At 56.0% G+C, this 21275-nt stretch overlaps 1 protein-coding gene across 2 annotated transcripts; it reads right to left on the reverse strand.

Annotated features, from left to right (window-relative positions):
* Positions 1-279: 279 nt before the first annotated feature.
* TIE1 (tyrosine kinase with immunoglobulin like and EGF like domains 1) lies at positions 280-20244 on the reverse strand. Of its 2 annotated transcripts, XM_070786710.1 has the most exons (24): positions 20229-20244; positions 19901-20029; positions 16989-17306; positions 16789-16899; positions 15187-15342; positions 14900-15031; positions 14600-14740; positions 14251-14379; positions 13315-13460; positions 12950-13094; positions 10707-10865; positions 10405-10542; positions 9922-10218; positions 9108-9398; positions 8214-8404; positions 5762-5972; positions 5490-5600; positions 5091-5281; positions 3985-4098; positions 3804-3874; positions 2607-2647; positions 2409-2505; positions 2224-2323; positions 280-748 (listed from the first exon to the last, which is right to left on the reverse strand). In XM_070786710.1, exons 2-24 carry the CDS (start codon positions 19956-19958, stop codon positions 677-679), a joined length of 3420 nt encoding a protein of 1139 aa, XP_070642811.1. In that variant the 5' UTR covers positions 19959-20029; positions 20229-20244; the 3' UTR covers positions 280-676. The 2 variants fall into 2 exon arrangements, with proteins under 2 accessions (XP_070642811.1, XP_019813230.2); XM_019957671.2 differs by lacking the exon at positions 20229-20244 and having other exon boundaries at positions 19901-20072.
* Between the last annotated feature and the right edge of the window lie 1031 nt (positions 20245-21275).

Here is a 21275-nt window from a genome sequence, read left to right on the forward strand (position 1 = left end):
GTAGCCTTTCCCTTCTCCAGAAGCTCTTCCCAATCCAGGGATCGAACCAGGGTCTCCTGCACTGCAGGCAGATTCTTTGCCAACTGAGCTATCAGGGAAGCCCGATGTGGGGGCAGTGTATGTGTAAAATGAGTCTTTCAGGACATCTCCCACCATGGAGAGCTTGAAATAATGACAGTATAACAAGGGAGAGCATTTCTTTTCTTGGAAAGTCCAGTTTCTCCCTCTTTGGTTTAAATTTTCCCTGGGGTTGACCAGCAGTAAAAGGTAGACATTGGATGGAGCTTCTTAGAGCATTTATTTTTCCTGATTATGAGGCTGGGAGTCGGGCGCAGCTGAAAACGGCACGTTAGTGGTGTGAGTGCTGGCTTGAATGGAGGGGTTGAAGCAGGGGTTTGAGTGGAGGGAGCAGAAGAGCGCAAACAGCTCTGGAGCAGCTGAGCCAGAAGGAAGGATGTGAGGGTAGCCATCAGTGATGCAGGAGGCACTGGGAGCAACTGCAAGGGATGAGGACCCACCCCACCCCTGAGCCCACCCCATCCCTGGATCCCCATTTTTATTCCTTAAGTTAAAAACCAATTCCTTGAGGCAGCTCAGGCGACAAGGATCAGCAGTCACAGGTTGGAGAGCCGAGTGTGCTCTGGCCAGCAGAGCCAGGATCTGGTTGGACAGTCGCTCAGGCCTCCTCAGCTGTAGCGTCAATGCCTGCATATGTGAAGTTCTCAAACAGCGACATGTTCACATAGGCCTGGGGAGCAGAGAAAGCTTTAGTGGGGGGCCAGGGATGGGGTATGCCTGCCCTGGAGGTCCTCGACTTCCATATGGTTGGGGTACTGGAAGAGACACTGATCCATACTGGAGACTCAAGATGACCCCATGGCCAAGGGTGGTGCTCACCAGCCCAGAGCAGCAAGAATATCAGACCACAGCTGGGAAGCTCACATGAGAGACCCTTGACACAATGTTGGATAGGTGTTTTTTCATGCCCTTAGCTAATGAATTGATGGATAGTGCATTCATCCATTCATTTACTTATTCTTGTACTCATAAGGCTATTTCTGCTGATTTACCCATTTTTATGGTTGCTTGACTATTCCTTCATTCTTAAGATAGTTTAATAATTTCTATAACTACTTAGCTCAGTTGGTAAAGAATCTGCCTGCAATGCAGGAGACCCCACTTCAATTCCTGGGTCAGGAAGATCCCCTGGAGAAGGGATAAGCCACCCACTCCAGTATTCTTGGGCTTCCCTGGTGGCTCAGCTGGTAAAGAATCCACCTGCAATGTGGGAGACCTGGTTCGATCCCTGGGTTGGGAAGATCCCCTGGTGAAGGAAATGGCTACTCACTCCAGGATTCTAGCCTGGAGAATTCCATGGAATGTAGTCCTTGGGATTGCAAAAAGTAGGACATGACTGAGCAACTTTTGCTTTCATGGTTATTTGATTATTCCTTCATTCTTAAGATAGTTTAATAATTCCCAAAACTATTTAGTCATTAATTGATATTTAAGAACTCTTTTCACATTACTCATTTTCATGTACTTCTTCACTTAGATTTATTTGATAATTCATTTACTTATATTATTATTATCATTTACTTATGATATTATTATATTAGATTTAGTTATTTAATTACACGTTTTTTTGTCATGTGGCTTACAGGATCTTAGTCCCCAGACGAGGGATCAAACCCGTGCCTCCTGTAGTGGAATCATGGAGTCCTAACCACTGGACCAGCAAGGAATTCAGGAATTCCCTTAATTAGTTTATTTGTATGATTATTATATCATTCATCCACTAATTCTATACATTCATTCATTCAGTTACTGTGTTACTCATCCATCCATCCATTTGGTGAGCTGACCATTCGTGCATTCCACCCTGGCTCTGTGCCAGGTGAGAAGAGGTGTCCATAAGATAAGATAAGAAAGGACTGATGACCCCAGCAGAGGAAAGCAGGGAGTCCTGGACATGGGATCTGGGACAGGGACTTGCTGCTGAAGCTAATCAGTGGTCTTGGAAGGCTTTAGAAAGGCCCAGTGTCCAACTCGGTGAGAGCTAGAAAGGGCGTTACGCCCCAGGGCCCAGTTTAGCTGTGGTGCAGCTGTTGGTGGGGACAGGGCCATGGAGACTGCTGCCTTCTGGCTCCTATGGGCACTGTGAGGGGCAATCCTGTGAGCTCAGTGAGCCCAGCTCTCCCCACACCCCGGTGCTCTCCTAACCTTCCTGGCTTCCAGCATTCGGCCCAGCTGTAGCGCAATCTGGGCAAAGGGGGGTCGCTCGTATGGACGGTCCCGCCAGCACTGCCGCATCAGCTCGTACCTGCGGGTGGGGATCGATGAGATGAGGGTCAGGGCCTGCTGGGGTGACTGACAGGGGGCCCAGGGCTCGAGGCTGAGGGACTCACACTTCATCGTCACAGTTGCGAGGCTGTTCCATGCGGTAGCCCTGCGGCAGCTTCTCATATAGCTCGGCACACGTCATGCCGCAGTATGGGGTGCCCCCTGTGGGAGGGCAATGCTCTCTTAGCCCAGGGCCCAGGAGGAGAGGGGTGGGGGTCAGGGAAAGGTGGGGGCCCTCTGGGGAACAGGGCTCAGGGACTCACCAAGGCTCACGATCTCCCAGAGGAGGACCCCAAAAGACCAACTGAAATGAGGAGGATGCACTGAGTTACCTTCTAGGCCCTGGGGCCCAGCAGCTTAATGTCTACCTACCCCAAGTGTGCAGCCCCTCCCAGCCCCTACCTATGTCTACTTTGCAAGGGTCGGGCCTTGGCCAGGTGTGGTCTCTGCTACTGAAATTCCTTCACAGCCTCCCAGGCTCAACATAATCACAGCTAACATTTTTACTGTGTACTTGCTGTGGGCCAGGCACTCATCATTTAATGTATATGTTAATTCATCTACCCCTCACACCAACCCTATGATATAGGCACTATTATTATCCCCATTTTACAGAGACACTGAGGCACTGAGAGGTTAGCTAGCTCACCAAGGTCACACACTTAGCAAGTGGCAGAGCTGGGATTCAAACTCAGGCAGTCTGGTTCCAAAGCCCTTGCTCTTAGCTGCCTCTTATATTATAACAGCAGCTGAGCAGATGAGAGGTGGCTGAGGCCAGGGTAGGAGTTCTAGTCGGGGGAGGCATTTCAAGGGACCTGGGGCAGAAGTAGGAAGTAGGGGAGTAGTGGTTAGAGGGGTGTTGGTGTGGTAGATAGTGAGCTGGGCAGGCCAGGCCAAAGAGCTTGGGGAAGGGCCAGGACCAGGGCTGGAGTGCTGGGCAGGCCAGGTTGAAGAGAGGGGCAGAGGTGTGCCAGGATGGCTGTCTGGAGGAGGGAGCACAGAAGCGGCCTCTGGGGGTCATGCTCTGGTTAGGTTCTCCAGTGGGGATGACCTGCCCCTCAGAGAGGAAGGTCAGAGCATTCTTTTGAGTGGTCTCTCCATTTACCCAGGCGTTATCCGCCAGCAGCCCCATACCTCTCCAAGGCATCCTCCAGTCTCTTAGTCAAACACAGCCCTAAACCATTCCTACTCCAATGCTACCCTGAAACACCTTCCAAGATGAAGCTTCCTTCCAGCTACTTTCCCCGCCGCCCAACCCCGCCTTCCCATTAAGATGCTGGGCATGACCAAGGCATGCTTAAGACACATCTGTCACATCTGTGTCATACCTGGAATATACCCTAGGGGCAGCCAAGTCATGCCTTGGACAACCTGACACATCTCTGAGGTGTGTCCAGGTCACACCTACATGCATCCTTAGAGGACCAAACCCTCCTGCTTGTCTGCACTCCCACACTCACACATCACTCTTGGTGGTGTAGACGCTGTAGTTCAGAGACTCAATGGCCATCCAGCGCACCGGGAGACGCCCCTGGGAGGGAGTGGGTTTGAGGGGTTGGGTAAGGAGAAAGGGCTGTTCAGCAGGTTTTGGGAGGCAGGGCGAGACACCGGCCCTGAAGGGGAGGATTGAAGGAGACTTACCATAGTCTTCTTTACATAAACCTCCTCCCCCCGAGAAAGGCCAAAATCTGCAATCTTGGAGGCCAGGTTCTCTCCGACCAGCACGTTTCGGGCAGCCAAGTCCCTGTGGATGAACTGCAGGCATGGTTAGAAGTCAGGGACGATGGAGGATGATGGAGCCTGGGACTCCAGGGCCAGGGAGGGGGTCCACCTCATGGCTGGCTTCCTGGGCCCTCTGGGCCTTTAGCAGCCCTTTACTCTTCTGCCCACCTACCCCAGGCCTCAACCTGAGGTAGGTTGAGACTCAGAGACTCAGAGCGACTCAGAGACTCGTGCCTGGGAAAAACCACAGTGGGGACTGTCATCCCTTCCTACTTGTGATCTGGGCCATGGCCAAGTTCAGGCTGTATCCTTCTCCTGGGACAACGGTTGACTTTCCCCCAGTGACCACACTGCATCTTCTCCTCTTTGAATGCTCCCTGACCCCGTCTCTCCCTGACCTCTCCCTGACCCCTGCTCCACTGATGACAGTGGAAAGGCCCTTCTCTTGCCCAAAGCGATCTCTCCCTTGAGTTCCAGATCCTCCTCACTGGGCCCTCCACCTTCCTCAGAGACCTTGCTCTATCATCCCTCCCTCTGCCCTGGCCCCCTGCCCTCTACTTTCAAAGATACTCAATACATTAACAACTTCAAAATGCCTCCCTTAGTCTCACATCCCTTCCTCCAACTGTCCCCTCCCTCCTTTCATTCAAGCGGGGTGTCCTTGGACTTGGGCTCAGGCTTCCCGTCTGTTCCACCCTTCTCCTGGTGAGTCTCACCCACTCCCTGGCCACCAGCACCCCTATTTCTGAAGTGACAGCTTCCAGACTATTGTCCCTGGTCCAGGCCTCCCTCCTTGGTTCTAGGCTGACAGTTGCAATATGCTAAGCCACATCCCCAAACACAGACCTGCTTTGGGGGTGGTCTCACCCACTCACCCAGGCCAGCAACTTGGGGTCACATCCTCTCTATCCTCAATTCCATATTCAATTAGAGCCTGCTGATTTGATGTTCTGAAGTGCTTGATGGTCTCCCCTCATTCTGCTAGCCCACCTTCCCCAAAGACACACACACACACACACACACACCTGCTTCTCACTCAGGTACTGCATGCCATTGGCAGCATCACTGGCAAAACGCAGCAGCTGCCGGGAGCTGAGGGTGGAGGCTGTTCCGTGTTCCCGGGCAAAAGCTGGGTCAGTTTCCAGGACCCGGCTTTTGCGCAGAAAATCCAGCAGATTCCCATAGGGGGCATATTCAATGGCGATATACAAGTAACCTGGGAGGTGAGGAATACAGGGTGGTGATTTATACTCAGACAACCTGGGATGGCAGCAGGCACCTTACGGTACTAGATAGAGAACCTGGCGCATGAAGGAGAACCAACAGTGATGTTTTGGTGTCCTGAAGCTTCCTATAAGCTACTAGAGGTCTTGGCTGATGATGAGGGTTTGGAAGAAGGGGTAGGTGATGAGTTGGGGGCTCACCTCGGTTCTCACAGGCCCCCAAGAGGTTGATGATGTTCGGATGATGCCCCAATTTGCACAGAACTTCCAGTTCTCCCGCAAAGTCACGATGGTCATTTTCAGAGGCATACTCTGTGTAAAGAATCCAATATCACTTTTGCCGGAAATAATCCTGGAGAAAGGGTGTGGGCTGTTGAGGGCTGGGGTCAGTTGCTGGTGGAAGCTAGGTGGGGCCTAGGGTTGAGGAAGAAAGGAGAGGGTCAGGGCTGGGGCAGGGGTTGCTCTCAGCGGACCTTTCAGCATCTTGATAGCGGCGTTCATCTTGAGTCCATCCTTCTTGATCATGGCCCGGATGACCTGGCCAAAGTTACCCTCTCCAATGAGATCCTCAAAGGTGATGTCCTCCCACTCCAGCACTGGGTAATTTAGGGGCTCGGGCTGAGGTTTTGGCCGCCGGGTCAGTGTCAAGGTGCCTGAGCTGAACTGCAGGATGGTCTCCTCGCCCTTCACAGGATGGGACAAGTAGGCAGACAGTCCACACAAGACACAGGGACAGGCAGACAAAACAGTGATCAGACAAACAAACAGAGACCCAGACAGAGGGCACCCTGGTGGCCAGCCAGGCATGGACAGACACAGGACACATACTGAGACAGAATCATATGAGATGGAGCCACAGGTGGGCCAGTGGGTAGACAAATGTCCAGAGAGAAATGCAGAGACCGCAGGCTGGAGATCTAGTGTGTGGGCTCTGAAGGAACAAGGAGTAGGTAAAATTGCTGGAAGCCACGGCATGAGTCAACGGAAGGTTGATACTCCTAACCCTAAAACCAAGAGGCACTGGAGTGAGCTGTGGTGGGAGCAACGAGCGTCCCCTTATTCTTCCAATCCCCCAACCAGGCTGTGCTGTCACCAGGGAGGTTCTGGAGTGGATTCTGGCCTTGGGCAGTGAATCGGGGTGTGTTTAGTGAGTACCTACTCCATGCTGAGCCTAGAGCAGCGGGCAGCCAGTGGAGTGGTTTTCTTCTCCATAGCAGAGAAGCAGAGATGACCCCTGTCCACCCACTTGGCAGCTCCCATAGCTCTCAACCACCCAGGACTGAAGACAGAAAGAACATAACAGAGACGACCATCCATTTGCCCTAGCCAAGTAGGCCCTGGGCCACCCGGGCAGGGCTGAGAGCAGGGAAAGGAAATAGCTGAGCGGGACCATGGGCACCGCCAATGTGAGAATACAAAGAATGGTTAAGACCTGTTGGGGTGTGGGTCCCCGTATGAGGCACAGCCCAGCTTGATGGGAGAGGTCTGAGGACACAGGTCACACGGATTCACATGAAACGTAGACAACTGAAAGCGCACACCTGCACGCACACACGCGTGTTCTAGTGGAGGCCAGTAGGCAGGGCATCCATGAGAGGTACATGTGGACATGTGCTCATACAGGAGAACAAGCAGAGGGACACATATGTCAGGGATACAAGTGCATGCAGATGGGGGCATTCACAGATGGGCACACGCACGCCCAGCCACGCGTTCATGCACACAGATACCCGCACATAGGCGCCTGGGGCAGGGGAATGTCTTGATATATGTTAGGATGCTACATCCATTTAAGACTACTTTCCTGCTCCTTCCCTTCACATGCATACCCCTGACCCTCCCCCACCACAGCCAGGCCGCTTTTTGCACACACTGACCTCAGAGGGAGGCCAACGCAGCCTGGAACAAAGAAGCCGATTGAATCTCTGAAGGGAGTATTTTAGAGGCATGGTAGAGACAACAGCCTTGGACACTAGGCTTTCTATCACAAGGATCAGCCCTTGAGAGAGAAGAGGGTTTTTTTTTTTTGAAATGCCAAAACTTCTTTGTAAATACCGAGTCCAGGCACAGAGGACCAGGGCAGAGTTCGGATCATAAGTGACAACAGTGGGGAAGATTCCAGAGGAGAGAGAGGTGGAGGAGGGTGACAGATGGGGTGATGCTGGGGTCCCTGAAGGGGAGTTAGCACCCTCACCCAGTCCTTACCCCCTCAGTGGGGGCCTGGTGCTCAGGTTTACAGGGAAGACAAGAGTAGGGAGGCCTGTGCTTCTCGCAAGGAGTGACAGGTGAGGCTGCAGGCTCGGCTCAACTCGAGAGCAGTAGAAACAGTTGTAGGAGGAGCTGCAGCAATGGGTCTGAGGGCTGCAGAATATGCTGCCCTCTGCAGGATCAGGGAAGGCCCTTGGAGTTCTTAAGTCCAAGGAGGCCCTGGGATTTGCAAAGATGGAGATTGGGATGAGGAACTCAAAGTGCAAATGCCCTTCTAGCCCAAAGGAGGTCACAGAAGGGCTGAGGACATGAGCCACAGATGTGTGCAGGACGGCCTGGCCAGAGAGAGGTCCTCATGGAGCCCAGGCATTCTCCATGTTCTCATCCGGCTTCCCAAGCATCCATCACCCCTCATGGGAAGGGGGAGAACCCCAAATTGACCCTGGTGCAATATGGACATAACTGAATGATTCTGAACTGGAAATACTAAATATTTCATCACTAATATACCTGGGCTCATGAGCTGCATTCAATTCTGTAGAAATGGATAAAATTACAGATTGTGCCCTTGTATGCTTTTGAGTATAGTCTTACACCTAAACATCCATGCGTGCACACATACACACTCACAGTGAACAAATACTTGTGTGTATACAGGGACACATATATACGCAGGGTCTGCACACATATGCCTGGTGGCGGGTACAGGTGACTGACCGATCCTGACTGGTAGGTGAAGGTGCGTCTGCGATGCAGGCAGCTTTTGCGGATGCACGCCAAGGTGAGAAGGGCAGCCAGGATGGTGAGGCAGGTGGCAGACACAGAGCCCACCACAGCCAGGACCAGCTGTTGATCCAGGCCCTCTTCAGCTGCATGGATCTCTTGGACTGGGCCCTCAATCTGCAGCCCTGGACACCAGAAGAGGGGCAGATCACAGAGATGCCTGGGTCAGGGAACCTGGAGGCCACCACGGGGTCACACAGAGGTGGAGGTCAGAGATCCCAGTACCAGGGAGGGAGCGGGGATGTCAGGCCTAGGACCAGCAGGTTGCTGGAATGTCGTGAGTTTCCCAGCACTCGGACAATGGGTCATAAGAAGGGAAGGGTCGGACTCCCCTGGTGATCCAGTGGTTAAGAATCCGCCTGCCAATGCAGGGGACAGGGGTTCGATCCCTGGTTCTGGAAGATTCCACATACCTCGGGGCAACAAAGCCTGTGTACTACAACTACTGAGCCTGCACATCAGAGCCCTCGAACCACAACTTCTAAAGCCTGTGCTCCGCAACAAGAGAGAGAAGCCACTGCAATAAGAAGCCTGAGCACGGCAACTAGAGAGTCATCCCCCTCACCACAACTAGAGGAAGCCTGCACACAGCAAAGACAACCCAGTGCAGCCAAAAATAAACAAATTAATTAAAAAAAAAGAAAGAAGAAGAGCCACATCAAAGAAAAACGGAAAAAATGAAAGAAGGGAAGGGTCAGGGCCCTCACTGCCAGGTGTCATATCACTCTCTGGGAGGGGCCTAGGAGGCCCTGGAGCCAAGGCAGGGGATCACGTGCCAGGGAGAGCACCTGAGACCGACCCCGCGGCCCGGGCAGCCCCTCATCTCACCGTTGCCCAAGGTGGACTGTTCTACCACGTTGCTCCAGTCGCCAGGGCCCTGGACACTGGCCCGCACGCGGAAGAGGTAGCGCGTGCTGGCGTTAAGGCCGCGGACGATGGTGCTCGTCTCCTCGGGCCTGTCCACGTCCATCCACAGCGGGTCTCCGGAGCCCCCTGCCACCTGCACCTCCACGATGTACTTGGATATAGGCCCGGCTGCAGCCTCGGGGCGCTGCCACATCAGCTGGATCTCAGAGTCTGAAAGGGCCTGGGCATGGAGGTGTCGGGGGGCTGGGGGCCCTGGGGAGATTGGGGTGGGAAGGTGGGGCTCAGATGGGACCAGGCTGTGTGACTGTGGGGTCAAACAGATCCGCTCTAGCTGTGCCCGCAGCTCTACCGACCCCAAAATGGGAGATCCGCTGCCGACTTCTGTTTCTTCCTGGGCTGTATATTCCTCTCGCTGTGGCCTCCTTCACCAACGAGCTTCTGCTTCCCCTTACATCCCAAGTCTTCCTCACAGTGTCCCCATGTCCCCCAGGCCCCATGTCCTCCTCACGCCCCACCCCCTCCCTTGACCTCCCTGGGCTTGCCTCTGTCCTAGTCACTCCTGGAGGCCCTGGCATCCTGGATCCTCCCGTGTCCTGTCCTCCCTGTGCTCCTGTCTGCCTGACATCCAGATCCTCCCTGCGCCCATTTCCACGTCCTGTGGTCTCTGCCTGTCCATCCAGGCTCCTGTAACCTCCCATGTCCTTTCGGGCCCCGTGTGTTCCCTGCATGCTCTGCCCTCCCTCGTCACGAGCCCGCCACCCCCTCCCAAGCGTACCGCTGGGGGGCAGAAGCACACGCGCTGCGGGCGAGGCCGGGCCCAGGAGGGTGCAGTGGTAGAGCCGCACGTCCAGCTGGTAGTAGGTGCCAGGCGTGAGTCCGGTCAGGAGGGCGGTGCGGGCCTGGGGGGACGAGACGTTCTCCCGCCGCTCCTGTCCCCGGGCCCCGTCCCACAGGCGCAGCAGGAAACCATCGCCCACCAGCGGCCCCGGCACGGGGGGTAAGGACCAGCTCACTCGCAACCGGTCGGGGCCCTCCACATGCCAGCCCTCCAGCCACGGCTTCAACAAGGGCTCTGGGGCCAGAGGTAGAGGTCAGAACTGTCTGGTAGGTCCTGGGGGCCGGACGGGATGCTGAACCCCCAGGGACAACCTCCAGTGGGAAAGGCAGGGACCCCCGGGGCCGACAAGCTGAGACAACCCCAGAGCGCACGGGACAGTGACCCCTGGGGGACAGAAAAGGGTGACTCTGGGCCTCTCACCAGGACAGTCTGTGGTCATGAGGGTGGGAGGCCCCCAGGCCCCCTCCCCCCCTTCCCCGGGCCGGCTCAGCTGCACACGGACACTGTATCCCGTCTTCGGCCTCAGGTTCATTAACGTCACGTTCTCACTGGGGTCCACTGGGGGTGGGGTGCACAGCACGCAGCATTCAGTCCCAACTCCGTCCAGAAGCCTCTGCTCTCCCTCAGCCCCTCTCTTCTCCGCACACTCCCCACTCCCTTCCATTCCTCCGACCCCCTCATTGTCCGGCACCCCATCCTGCCCCTAGCTCTTGCCCCCTCACCCACGATGGTAGACCAGGCCATGGTGCTGTCCTGGGGCCTGTAGTGCAGGCGAACGGAGGCGATGGGTCCGTCCCCAGAGAAGGAGACCAGCGGGGAGACCACGAGCTGGCGGCTCTGCTTGGCCAGAAGCCTCGGGGCAGTCAGGGGCACTGGTGGCACTGCCAGGAGACTCAGGGTAAGGTGTGGCCCACATAGCCCACCCAGCCCTCAGACACAGAGGCAGACTCTGTGCTCTGGGCATTAAAGATAACTCTGGGTCTCAGGTTAGGCCTGGGGACCCCCCTGGGCTGGGGAGAGACCAGGTGCAACAGATGATCAAAGTGGCCAGGGCCTAGGGAGGACAATTCAGGGCATAGGGACTCGGAAACAAGGAGATGAGGGTGTCCCAGAAGATGTTAAGTGAGGAAGTGACATGGCCAGACAGGGGTTTGGGGGAGGGCACTCCGCCATACAATGTGGGGGAGGACAAAGAAGGCTAAAGCCCAAGGCAGTGTCACCCTGCTCTCTGCCCCTCCCCCATCATTCATCACTCTCTTAATTAAAAAAAAAGTAGCAGGTGATGAAGCACCTGCTCAACCCAGATGCTTCACGTGCATGGCCTCCAATTCTGACAACTGCCTTCAGGCAGGGCTCATCATCCCTATCTTAAGAATGAAGAAACTGAGGCTCAGAGACATGGAATGACCTGCTTAAGGACATGCAGCCAGGGTTTAAACAAAGTCTGTCTGACCAGGCCATCTAAAATCAGCCCATCTTATCCCAAACAGCTTTTGTGCTCCTGCTTAGCTTCCTCACCCCATGGTCACTGTCTTTCCTGCCTTAGCTCTTCTGTCCAGATTATTGCATTAATGTCTCAACTGGTTCCCTGGCCTCGTCCAAACATTTCCCAGATGGATTTTCTAAGGAAAATGGATATATGTATGGATGACTGCAAGCATGGATAAATGGAGGGATGGGGGAAGGGAGGAGGGTCAAGGAGGATGCAGGGGTGTGGTAGAAGGGGTGGGAAAGAACAATGTTGCCAGGCAGGAACACACATGTACAGAAGAAGTGCTGGCCTGGAGGGAGAGGAAGGTCCAGTTTGGATCCTATGGAGCCCCTGGGCCTGTGGCTCACGCAGAGGATTAGGTGACCTGGAGTGGGGCCCCTGAGTCGTGCACCGGGTGACTTCCCCACTGACTTCAGAACCAGACCCCCATTACACAGAGGTCTGGAACCCAGGAGAGGGGTCCAGGCTGCAGATCGTTATCTGGGAGTTGCCAGGGAACGGTTGAAATCTTAGGAATAGGTGACATTATAACTACTAATAGCAATAAATGTCAATATACATTGACCACATACCCTGCGTCAGGCACTGTGCCAAATGCTTAAACGCATCATCTAATTTAATCTTCACAGCAATCCTATCAAGGGAGTGCTGATATCCTCATTTTACAGAGAGAGAAACAAGCTATGAGGGGCAAGGTAACTCGCTTAGATGATGGAGCTAGAATTTGTAGTGAAGATTCAAAGCCAAGTGGCCTGGGGAGAGTGAGAAGAGGAAGGCTGGAGGTGGGACCCTGGGGTGGTGGAGGGGGCGACAGAGAAGTAGAGATAGGATGGGAAGCAGAGTCGTACAATGAGAAAGAGGGAGAGGGACAAGAGATCTGGGCTCATGTCAGGGGAGGTGGTGGCGGGGTCAGGAGCACAGGGAAAGAGGACTAGGGGGCGGGAGGGGGTGTGAACGTCTGATGCTTATGATGCTGCAGAAGGTGGGGGACACCTAGATGGGGGTGGGGGTGCTCGGCTCTCAGCAGTCCTGGGCACTGGCAGCTGCCTCCTTATTCACCAGGAAGCACTTCTGGGAAATGAAACAGGTCCACAGCCCCAGGCACTCCCCTGTTGTAGCACTGGGTGCCCGGTGGTGTGACTTGGGGCTGGAGGGAACACAGCATCGCAGAAGTGGAGAGAAAGGCACCGTGTGTCTGCAGGGCGGGGGAGATAGAAAGGAAGCATTGCCCGGGGCAAGGCTGGAGAGTGCCCCATTTCTGGGGCATGGGTTCCCTTTTCAGGGGGCACTGAGCTACGCTCCAGCCTGGAGAGTGCCCGGTCCAGGCCTCAGGCTGACCACAAGCCCTCTTCTCTGCCTGGTGCTGGGCTGTGACCTTACATGCTCTTGCCCTTCCTGCTCCTATCTGAGCAGCCTTGGCTAGCGCCTACTCTGTCTGCCATCTATCCTCCATGGACCTGGGACATTACTGACCTTTGACATTGATCCTGAAGCGTCGACTATCCTGGCCACCAGACGTGGACACGCGGCATTCCCAGAGTCCACTGTCCCCAAGAGCCAAGCGGGGCACCTCAAACTCGGCTGTGGTTCTATCTGGCTCCACAATGGCCTTGGTGGACTGAGAGAGGCAGGGGAGAGGGGCAGGCCTCAGAGAAAGTGTGCCATGCGGCAGAGGTTTGTGTGTTTGTCCAAGTTGACGAGGGGACAGAGACTGGGAGGTGGTCCCTCAACAATCAGCCTGACCCAATTTGAGCTGTGATCAGGCCCCGAGGGGTGGAGAAGCCTGAGGGTGGGCAGAGGCCCTGGACCGCCAGAGGCCCTGAGGTCATGGGGCTCACCAGGAGCACCGTGCCATCCGGCTTGCGGAGCTCCATGCTGCCCCGGACTGGGAAGGGGTTCCCCGCTGCGGCACAGTTGATCCGGGGCATTGTGTCTAAGTTGAACTCCAGTTCTGAGACCATGTCCAAGATCTGGGGGATCCGGTCTGGGGAAAGAGGGGACACTCATCCTGGAGGCCCTGTAAGGGCAGACACACAACTGCCACAGAGCCCCCTGCCTCCACCCCCCTGCCCCCTGAGTCTTTCATCTTAGAGGAGGCACCACCAGCATCCCAGTCATGCAGGCCTGCAAGCCAGCAAAGTCTGGGCAACACCTCCAGGCCCTCGTGCCCACCTCTACAGGCCCCCGAATCTGCCTCTTGTGCCCTCCGCCTCCTCAGACCCTCCCACACCGAGACCAGAGCCCTCGCCAGCCTCACCGCCAGAACCCTGGTTCAGTCCTCTATCATTTCTGGGCCCCGTGACAGATCCTCTGGGCTCTCCTGCTCCCGCTCCCTCCCCAGCAGCTGGGGTCCTCTCTCAAACCCACACCTGACAGCAGTTCTGATGGACCTCTTCAACCCTTCCCTGCAGGGCTAGCATATTCAGCGCAAACCCTACAGCCTGTCATTCAAACGCCCCGAGAGCTGACCTCTTCTGAACACTTCCAGAGCCTCTCCTCATGCCACTGTCCCGGTATTAAAGCTTGAGTCCTCAATCCCCCGGCCTTTGCCCTGCTCTCTCCCTAGCCATCTTTCTCCCGTCCTTCATACCCCATCTGAGATCACACCTCTTTCCAGAAGCCCTTCCTGAATCTCTTGGCTTGGTCAGGGTCCCCTTGGGGCTCCCACCCACCCTGGGCTGCTGCCCATCCCCAGGGGGAGGAGGGGCTTTGAGCCAGGGGGATGCATCTGGTGAAGCTGACCTGTTCCTCAGAGCCACCCCCCGTGCTCATACCTGACTTCTCACAGTGCATCCCATGCCACCCGGAGGGACAGACACAGCCGCTGAAGCGGTCACAAGTACCACCATTCTGACACTGGCACTGGAGGTGGCAGTCAGCTCCAAAACGACCTGGGGCGCAGGCTGGGCACAGAGGGGGTATAGTTAGAGGGGCACAGGTCGGGGGGCAACAAGGGCACAGCTGGGGCCTGGGGAATGCCAGGCTTGGTGGAGAGGGCACTGGTCAAGTGAGCAGGGGACGGTGGAGGGCTTGGTGTGTGAAGCAGGGCCAGAAGGAAGAGTTGGGGCCAGGCTTGCAGCCAGCTGTCTGGTCAGAGACTACAGAGGGTGGGTTAGTCCGTACCTTCCTGGCACTGGCTTCCTCTCCATCCAGATCCACAAGAACAGCCATAGGGGTCTGGGAGGCAGAAGGTGAGGCCCCGGCAGCCTGATGTGCCTGGGCACTGCTCCTGGCAGCTCTGCCCAAAACGGCCTTCTCTGCAGGCTAGAAAGAGGGCATGTGGGTATAGAAGCCTCTGTTGGGTCTCAGCGTTCAAGACCTACTGGAACATCCTCACCCTCCAAGTCCATCCTCGTGGTTTGCGAGTCTTCTCCCAGCCAGGCATCCTCTCCTGCCCAGGTCCTGGTGCCCCCTCCTCCTTACCCTGCTCACAGCGGGTCCCAGTGAATCCAGGGGGGCACACACACTCGCCGTCCTGGTCATGGCAGACACCTCCATGCAGGCAGCCTGGGCATTCCTTGGTACAGTCTTGTCCCCAGCGCCCTGCCTCACAGCCTGCAGGAATGTACTCTCAGCAGCTGACCCTCACCCACTGGACCACTGCCTCTGAGGACTGGGGCGGCCCTGGGGGCTCAGGGGGATCCACAGGAAGTATGCACAGGGATCCCAACCTCCCATATCACCCACCACCTCTGCCCTCTGCTCCTGACCCCGCACGATGAGTCGAAAGAAGGCACTGCCCAGTGGGCTGGCTTCCAGGTATGTGGCACTGTAGATGCCGCTCGACGATGGCTGCACGTTTGGGAGCTGCAGCAAGAACTGCCCGTCCTGGGCCTCGTGCCGGTCCAGGGTGTAGAAATAGGATCCTGCGGGCATACACGGGATAGGGGCCTCAGCATCACACAAGAGCTGGTGTCCCCTCCCTCTGCCCACCTTATCCCGAGTCACATTAGTGTGGGTCAGGCAGAGTGAACAGACCGGGGGAAGGCACCAGCGAGTGTCTGGACCTGAACCAGGAATGTGGGAGGCAGCGTCTTTTCCATGTTCCACCAACCACTCAGTAAATCACCAAGCCCTGTTCAGTCCACGTCCTCCTTGTCTCCTACAGCTGCCGGCTTCTCTCCACGCTCACTGCCACTACCCTGCTCCCAGCCTCCCACAGCCTTCCAAGCTGTCTCTCTGCCTCCAGTCCCCCTGCTTCCTGTCTGTCCTCCACTCAGGGTGACCAGTGAGATTTTCCTCCAATAGACCCCACCATAGCTCCCCTGCTTAAGCTCTTCAATAGTTCTTTACTGACCCAGGGACAGCATCGGACTCCTCAACACATCAGTTTCACCAGTCTGGCTACAGTGCAGCCCTTTAGCCCCACACCTCTTCACATCTTGACTTCTAGCATTCCTGAACTGCTCTATCTCTTCCAGAAACAATGTGGTGTCTCACAGCTTCCTGCCTTTGCTCTTATCAATCCTCCTGGAATGCTTCTCCCCTCTTCTTTGTGCAGTTAATTCCCAGGAGCCTCTACCTCCAGGATCTGTGAACCCTAATATTAGGGTTCTCGTCTCTGGACCCCTCTCCACTTCCTCTTTGCTCAGGATGGAAGAGAGATTCTAGAGAACACAGGTCTACCTGACTCCACGTCTCTTATTAGTTCAGGGACCCTGAAGCTCAAGGAGCAAAACCTTTGGCACAAGAGTCCAGGGATACAAGAGGCAGCCAAAGGGCTGTGGGTGTGAGAGCTGAAGCAGGAATCTTTGGGGCCATACAGAAAACTGGCTTCCCCCTCTGCGGTGGCCAGAGGAGCTGACAGGGCCAGGTGGGGGCAGGCCCGGACTAAGATCCCCAGGCCTGCCCTGGCCCCTGCTCCCGTCTGGACAGCTCTCTGGAAGAGGCCAAATGTCCCTTGCCTGTGCTGGGGCTTTGTTACCCCTTCTTTTCAGCAGGGGGGGTTTCTGCTCCCTGCCAGACCTGCTGTGATAGTACTTGCTAACTTCTGGGAGAGCCCAACTGGGAGGGGTTAACACAGCTAACTGGGGGGTGACAGGGAAGGAGGCAGCTGCCCATGAGGCCGCTGGTCCTCCAGGCACAGTAGGGGGACATCTCACAGCCAGAGACGAGTTGGATGCAGGCGCTTCCCATGCATCTGGTGCAGGAGAAAGGATACGCCCGGGGAGGCTGGCCAGAGCGGGTAACAGGTGTATGGAGTCATGGCTGTGTCAGGGGTCAGCACTAGGAGCTTCGAGGGCCATGGAGGTGCTGGGGTGTCAGAAATAAGGGTTTACCTGCCCACCCAGTTCAGACGCCTCCCCCCTTACCGTTGCTCTTCCAGATCACATCTGTCTGTTTCTCCTTGCGCACTCGCGCGGAAAGTACAGCCGTGTCGCCCTTGTTCACTGTGTGTGTGACCTTGTCCGGGAGCAGGTGGGCTGCGAGGCGAATGGAGGGCGGGGTCAGGGGTCAAGGGCAGCCCCTCCTCCCCTCCCCCACCCCCACCCTCACCGGCGGCCGGACTCACCCCCGGGGCTGTTGTGCACATAGAGGACGCGCGTGCGCCGCGTCCCCGCGCCGCCCACGCAGGAGAAGACGCCCACCAGGTCGGAGGGCTGCGAGAAGCCGCGCACGGTCACTCGGCTCGAGCCGTTGCGGGCGATGTGCGGGGGCTGCCAGGGCCGCGGCGTGCGCACGATGCGGTCGTCCTTCTCCAGCAGCAGTGGGGGCCCCCAGGCGTCCGAGCCCCTGCCCGCCCCCGCCTCCCCGGACACGCAGGTCAGGAAGAAGCGCTGGGGCTCGGTCAGACGCAGGTCGGCCAGCAGCGTCAGGTCCACCGCCGCCCCTGGGCCGGGACACCGGGCTCCGATCTGGCAGGGTCCCGGCCCTCCCCCTGCCCCGCCCTCCACCTCTCGCCCCTCTCCTCGCAGCCTCTCCCCTCTCCTTCCCTCCCCCCCAGGCACTGCACTTCATCAGGCACGTCCATCCGCCTCCCTTCCTGTCTCTATCCCCTTCCCGGTGCACCGGCCCCTTTCCCTCAAGTCTCTTCATCCTAACAGAACAAAAACAAAAACAAAGCCCCTTCCCTAGCTTCCCCATCCCCTCCTTTCTCCAGCCAGATGGCTTCCCTTTACAGCCCAGCCTTCGGAAAGAAAGAATGATCTATGCGCCCCATCACCGTTTCCTCACTCTATTCCTGGCAGTGCCCTTTCCTGACCTGTCTCTACAGCTGCTCCGCAAAGGGGAGCCGCTCTCCCCGCCCCCCTCCACTCTGCCCCCCGCAACACCAGATTGCCGGCTAGGAGAGCGCTAAAGATCAGAAGTGTCTTGGAGGGACCCCTCTGGTTGCTCTGGTCCCCAGGTCGCTCCGGAATCTGGACCGGTTTGCTGTGCTGGGATTGAAGGCGGGAGAGGCTGCATTCTGCAGCCAGGTGGTTATGGGGCAGAAGGGAAGAGAGCTCTGGTCCCAGCAAAAGGCCAGAAGCAGGGAGGGCAGGCCCTAGGGCCCACTTGGGGCTGAAACATGCAGGGACACCAGGTGGGCCTTGACCTTTGCCTTTTACAGAGCTTCCTCTGGACACACCTATCAAATGCATGAAACTGTAGAGAGCACAGAGAAGGGACAGCTGACCTAGCAGGGGGGAGATAGAGGCTGGAGCGGTGCCTCCTGGAAGATACAGCTTGAGGGTCTTAAAGCTGAGCAGGATACAGGGTGGGGATTGAGGATGAGGACAGGGAGAGGTCATTGGTGGGAAGGACCTTCTAGGCAGAGGACAATGCCTTGTTGCATGCTGTTGCTTCAGTCGTGTCTGACTCTTTGCGACCCCTGGACTGTAGCCCGCCAGGCTCCTCTGTCCTTGGAGATTCTCCAGCAAGAACACTGTCCTTGCCAAGTGGTTAGTTGGTTTAGATGCTGCTTTGCTTGTCAATGGATATTCTTTGAAAGCTTGCCACAAGTAAGCGAAGCTGACTGTCCTGTGCTGAGCACCTGTTTTCCTTTGGATCCTCACACTCTGCAGAAGTTGGTGTCTTTCCAGAGGAGGGTCATAAAAGTTGTTCTCCAGGCTTCCTCTAGCAAGCTCATCCCCTCTCCAGGCTTTCACCATCACTTCTGAGTCAATAACCCTGGGCAGGCCTCTTGGCTCTCCCCAGACTTGCTCCTCTCTGGACTTCCTGCCTCAGTAGACTGCAAAACCCACCTGAGATACAAACTTCCGAGACATTTCATACTGCTGCTATCATAATGAATGTCTATCGGAGATCAGTTATATGCCACATCCTTTACTTATGTTCTCTTGTTTTATCATCCCAGCTCTCCTGGGAGGTGGGTATTATTACCCCAGTTTTATAGCTGGAAAATTAAGGCTCAGAGAAATAACTTACCCAAGGGCATACAATTAGTAACTGGCAGAGCCCGGTTGTCTGACTCTAAAGTCCACACTTTGAAGCACTATCCTGACTGCCCCAATTAGTCACAAAATAATTCTGTTTCCTCAGAACCTCTATAGACTTCATCCCCACCCTCAAGTCTCCCTTGCTAACCCTCATCCTTGCTTCCATGGACCATCCTGATAGCCACACTCTTCCCTCAGCTTGTCCTCCAAACTGACCCATCCAAGACCTTGTGACTCTCTGGCCTACACCTTCCATGGCTCCCTATTGCCCTTCAGGATGCAGAGCTTGCTGTAGAGCTCCCTTGCTGTTCCCACTGCCCCTCCTGCTGTGCGTTCCCTCCCGAATCCCTCACTCCCCTGTACTTCCATGCCTCTGAGACTTGTGTCTATTGTTCTGATTGCCCTGGAATGAAGACTACTCCTCTGAGTGAAGTCTGTCCTGATCCCTTTTCATCTCCTACCCTGAAGTAGAGTAGGCTTCAGTGCTCCTCTGTGTCTGTTCCGTGCTCACCCAGTGTCCCGGGTCTCCCACTAGACTGCGAGCCTCTCAAGGTGGACTTTGTGTTCTAATCCTCTTTGGGTAGCACGCTGAAGGAATTGGCTACCACATATTCAGAAACTCTTAGCAAGTGCTCTTTGTAAATTACCTCATTGAAACCCAATTACAGCCATAGGAGGTCAGCGTCATTCAATCTGTTGTACAGCTCTAGAAGCGCTCTGCCTCTTAAAGCTCTTGGAATATTGTTGGTACTCGATAAATGTTTGTCAAATGAATAACTGAATTGAGTCCCACACACTGACCGTATGAGCACCCCTGAAAACTTCAGGGGGCCCGGAGACTCTGCTGCTCCCCAGTGATGTTCAAATCCAACACAGTCTGTGGCTGCTTCCCTCCCCCAGTCCCTAGCTTCTGCCTGGGTTTTCCAGGCCCCGATCCCACTTTCTAGTGAATCAGGGTGTGGAGGAAAGAGATAGCAATGATGCTAGGGTTTTCCGGGGCAGGGGTAGTCAAGACCCTGGGCAGGGAGGTTCAGGGGAGACTTACCAACATGAGAAGCCAGGAAGAAGATGGGGAGTAGCAAAGGGGGCTCCAGCCAGACCATGCTCCGGAGGCTGACTGCGCCAGCCAGCACAAGCGGGGCCCAGGGCCACTCACTGGGTCTGGTTGCTCAGCCTGTGCAGTAGGTGTGTTGGTGTTTGGGAGGAAGAGGAAATGAGTTAGCTTGGGTGGGAGGGGTGGCTGGGGAGAGGGGTGGGGAGGACTTATCCTGCTTCTGGGCCTCTAGGCCCCCCTAGTCTGGGGATGGGTGTGGCCTGGAAGGTCCTGGAGTGGGGTCACTTAGGGTGGGGGAAGGGTTGTGGTAAGGACGGACCTGGGGACTGTTGGGCCGTTTCCCTTCCCCTCCTCTCCCCGTGGTCCTCAGTCCTGCCAGCGGGCAGGAGGCAGGAGACAGGAAAGGGAGGAAGTCGGTGGCTTCCTCCTATTGAGAAGGGATGGGGAGGATATTGTTCTGGGGTCTCTCCTCCCCCAGCACAAACACACGATTCCTTATGTTTGCACCCCAGGACACAGTTACATGGGTGTTCTAGAGAGCAGTTCATGCATGTAACACAAGGATCCGGAATGTACACAAAGGAACAAAACAACACCCTCAGGATAAAAGCCCTTTGTTTCAATCTTGTGTTATTCTCTCAGTTTACAGGTAGCAAAACTGAGGCCTGAGCCTGCAGGGCCTGAGGGCTCTCTGAGGTTAGGGTGAGGCTGGGACCTGAGCTTCTGACTTAGCCATTCCTCAGAGCTCATGCTAAGCCAACCCACAGAGTGCACAGGGGGTGAATATCCTGCATTTACAATCCTTGGCTTAAGCCACTAACAGAGGCTTCAGCACACTGTCTGACTGATGTCATTATCCTTGGACACTGGGGCAGCAGAAGCCCCGCCCAGAGAGTGCCTGTAGCCTGACAGCAGCCTGGAGGCAGTCCTAGCCCTTGACAAAGGCTCTGAAGTCCCATGGATCTGCTGTGCCCCTCATCTCTCCCTGCTCCGGTGCCAGCTCTCCACTGGCAGTTGCCAGAGCAGAACATCATCCACGGGCATAGAATGCCTGCCAGGCTGGGGGTGGGGTCTGTCCTGGAGCCATTGGATGGCTGGGTGCGCTTGTGAAATCTGTGACTCCTCTGGCCTCGAATGGAGTGGTTGGGGTGGGGTGAGACCTGGTGCTAGGTTAGGGGACTGGTTTGGAAGTCCATACCCTCCCTCTGGGGCTGGGACATCAACCTTCCCTTTGGGGCTGGGACATCTTCCAGAATCTGTTACCAGGTGAAAGCTGGCCTCCCTTTTGGACCCACAAGGCTCTAATTCACTGTCTGGGGGAAGCTGGGCCTCTGCAGTCTAGCTGAGCTGGTTTAGGCATGGGACT

The sequence above is a fragment of the Bos indicus genome, chromosome 3, assembly GCF_029378745.1.
Source record: "Bos indicus isolate NIAB-ARS_2022 breed Sahiwal x Tharparkar chromosome 3, NIAB-ARS_B.indTharparkar_mat_pri_1.0, whole genome shotgun sequence".
Classification (NCBI taxonomy): Eukaryota; Metazoa; Chordata; class Mammalia; order Artiodactyla; family Bovidae; genus Bos; species Bos indicus.

Coding starts and splice junctions, on each gene's coding strand:
- TIE1 (XM_070786710.1), bottom strand. CDS start 19,958: ATGGTCTGGCTGGAGCCCCCTTTGCTACTCCCCATCTTCTTCCTGGCT. Junction 13,461..14,250: donor GATGCACTGTGAGAAGTCAG/GTATGAGCACGG, acceptor CTCTTTCCCCAG/ACCGGATCCCCCAGATCTTG. Junction 5,282..5,489: donor GGGGGCCTGTGAGAACCGAG/GTGAGCCCCCAA, acceptor CTCACCTCCCAG/GTTACTTGTATATCGCCATT.